This window comes from Triticum aestivum, chromosome 7B, assembly GCF_018294505.1.
Source record: "Triticum aestivum cultivar Chinese Spring chromosome 7B, IWGSC CS RefSeq v2.1, whole genome shotgun sequence".
NCBI lineage: Eukaryota > Viridiplantae > Streptophyta > Magnoliopsida > Poales > Poaceae > Triticum > Triticum aestivum.
In genome coordinates this window covers 7682432-7684966 of record NC_057813.1, presented here as the reverse complement: position 1 = coordinate 7684966, position 2535 = coordinate 7682432, and the positions used below count along the sequence as shown (strand labels likewise).

At 56.9% G+C, this 2535-nt stretch overlaps 1 protein-coding gene across 1 annotated transcript; it reads left to right on the top strand.

Moving 5' to 3' along the window:
- Nucleotides 1–383: 383 nt before the first annotated feature.
- LOC123160496 (GDSL esterase/lipase At5g45910) lies at nt 384–2211 on the top strand. Its single transcript, XM_044578306.1, has 4 exons — nt 384–697; nt 834–1043; nt 1237–1659; nt 1754–2211. The coding sequence occupies exons 1-4, from the start codon at nt 460–462 to the stop codon at nt 1966–1968; spliced, it is 1086 nt and encodes a 361-aa protein (XP_044434241.1). The 5' UTR covers nt 384–459; the 3' UTR covers nt 1969–2211.
- Nucleotides 2212–2535: the final 324 nt, after the last annotated feature.

Genomic DNA, 2535 nt, shown 5'->3' with positions numbered 1-2535 from the left:
TTATATTATGGGACGGAGGGAGTACTTGCTTTGTTGATTTCAAAGATATGTAGCCTAGCGCGCCTAGCTAAAAAAGTGGTAACCGGATAAAAGCAGGGGAAGATAAAGATCTGATGTACTGACATGATTGGACATTAGAACACGAGGATGAAAGGGAACCAGAGAGGAAAGCCTTGAGAAGGAAGGAAAAGATAAGAGTTCATGCATGCACAACAACCCGGTGACAAAATACTAGTTTAGCGAGTAGTACTAGTTAGTTAAGCTCTGTGAAGATTGATTGGGGCGAGGTGGGCTAATGGCGCAGCAACAGCTACGTGCCACCGGACCACCGGCACGTAGTCCCAGTCCCAGAACATTGTATATAAGCCTCCGAGCCCCCGACGGTTTCCTTCATCTACCCAACCATCCATCCGTCGAGCGATCAGTAGTCCCAGTCCCAGAACTCCGAGCTAGGCAACAATGGCGTCCTCTCCGCTGCTCGTGGCGCTTGTGATGGTCTCGGCGTGCTTCCTGGCCGTATCCGGCCAGAAGTTCAACGCCATCTACAGCTTCGGCGACTCCATGTCCGACACCGGCAACCTCTGCGTCAACGGCCCCCCCGCCGGCCTCACCCTCACCCAGCCCCCCTACGGCGAGACCTTCTTCGGCCGCGCCACCTGCCGCTGCTCCGACGGCCGCCTCGTCGTCGACTTCCTCGGTACGCACGCTCGCTGCCGCCGCCGGTTTTGATTTGAACCCGCCATGCATTTTCCCTCCAAAACAAGAAAAACAGAGGACGGTACTCTGCTTCGGCAATTGACCTGACGTGCTCTGTTCTTGGCGTGTGCGTGCAGCCGAGAAGTTCGGGCTGCCGCTGCTGAAGCCGTCGAAGCAGGGCGGCGCGAACTTCAAGCAGGGCGCCAACATGGCCATCATCGGCGCCACCGCCATGGGCTCCAGCTTCTTCCAGTCACTCGGCGTCGGCGACAAGATCTGGAACAACGGGCCCCTCGACAGCCAGATCCAGTGGTTCCAGAACCTCCTCCCCTCCGTCTGCGGCTCATGTACGTAACAAACACCGCCATTAACCCCCCTCCTACCTCCTCTCCCCCACCGCCACCGCCATTAACGACGCCTGGTCCATGCCAAGGCCAGAGAGAAAAACAAAACGGCTGCCCGCCTGCCCGCCCCCACCCCGCCTCATGCACGATCACGCGCGCCATTAACTAACTCCACGTCCTTGTTGGTGCACTGCAGCGTGCAAGACGTACCTGTCCAAGTCCCTGTTCGTGCTGGGCGAGCTGGGCGGGAACGACTACAACGCGCAGCTCTTCGGCGGCTACACGCCGGAGCAGGCGGCCGGGCAGAGCCCCACCATCGTGGACGCCATCGGCGCCGGCGCCGAGAAGCTCATCGGGCTGGGCGCCATGTACGTCGTTATCCCCGGGGTGCTCCCCGTCGGCTGCTTCCCCATCTACCTCACGCTCTACCAGACCTCCAACGCCGGCGACTACGACCAGTACGGCTGCCTCAAGCGGTTCAACGCGCTGTCGGCCCGACACAACTCGCTGCTCCAGAGCAAGGTGAGCAGCCTGCAGAGCAAGTACCCCTACGCCAAGATCATGTACGCCGACTTCTACTCCCACGTCTTCGACATGGTCAAGAGCCCCACCAGCTACGGTACGTACGCCGCTGTTTGTACTGACCATGGTCCTCTTACTACTCCGTCGTCTTCCCCGGCTCCGGCGAGCTGAGTGTTTGTTTGCTTGTACAGGGTTCAGCACGAACCTGAGGGCGTGCTGCGGCGCCGGCGGCGGCAAGTACAACTACCAGAACGGCGCCAGGTGCGGCATGTCCGGCGCGTCGGCGTGCGGCAACCCGTCGTCGTCGCTGAGCTGGGACGGGATCCACCTGACGGAGGCGGCCTACAAGAAGATCGCCGACGGCTGGGTCAACGGGCCCTACTGCCACCCGGCCATCCTCTCCTAGAGGCTAGAGCGAGCTCCCGCTAGCTTGTCGTTTGGTTGTTCCTTTCCTTCCTCAAAGCTGGGGAGGGAATGGATTACTATTATTTTTAGCAGGGACAGAAGAAGAAGAAGATGTGTTGCGAGAATAAGCATCGATTTGATTAATTCTCGTGTAATTTGCGCTTGGGCTGAATGAGATTCGGCGGTTATTTATGTGCTCGATTGAATGTTTGATGAAAGATGAAAGGTGTGGTTGGAGCGTTCATGATCCAGTGCGTACACAACCAGGACCAAAACTAATCATTGGCGCCAAAAAAGCAGCAAAATTACCTCACCGATCGAAGTCGCGAATCGATCGGTAGCAGGAACTTGACGATCGATCATAATAACCTTTCAACACCTGAGCTGACCATTTTCTTTGCTTGAAAGAGACATCACATGACCAAAAGCAAACCTGTGCTCCACACCGCGAGTGCACAACAGAAGTTGCTATGCTACTACGTACAGTACATGTGAAAAATTGAACCCTGTGGTCCTCTTTTCTAATCGGATGATCGACTGGCCGATCATTTGCTTGATTGCTTCCCCG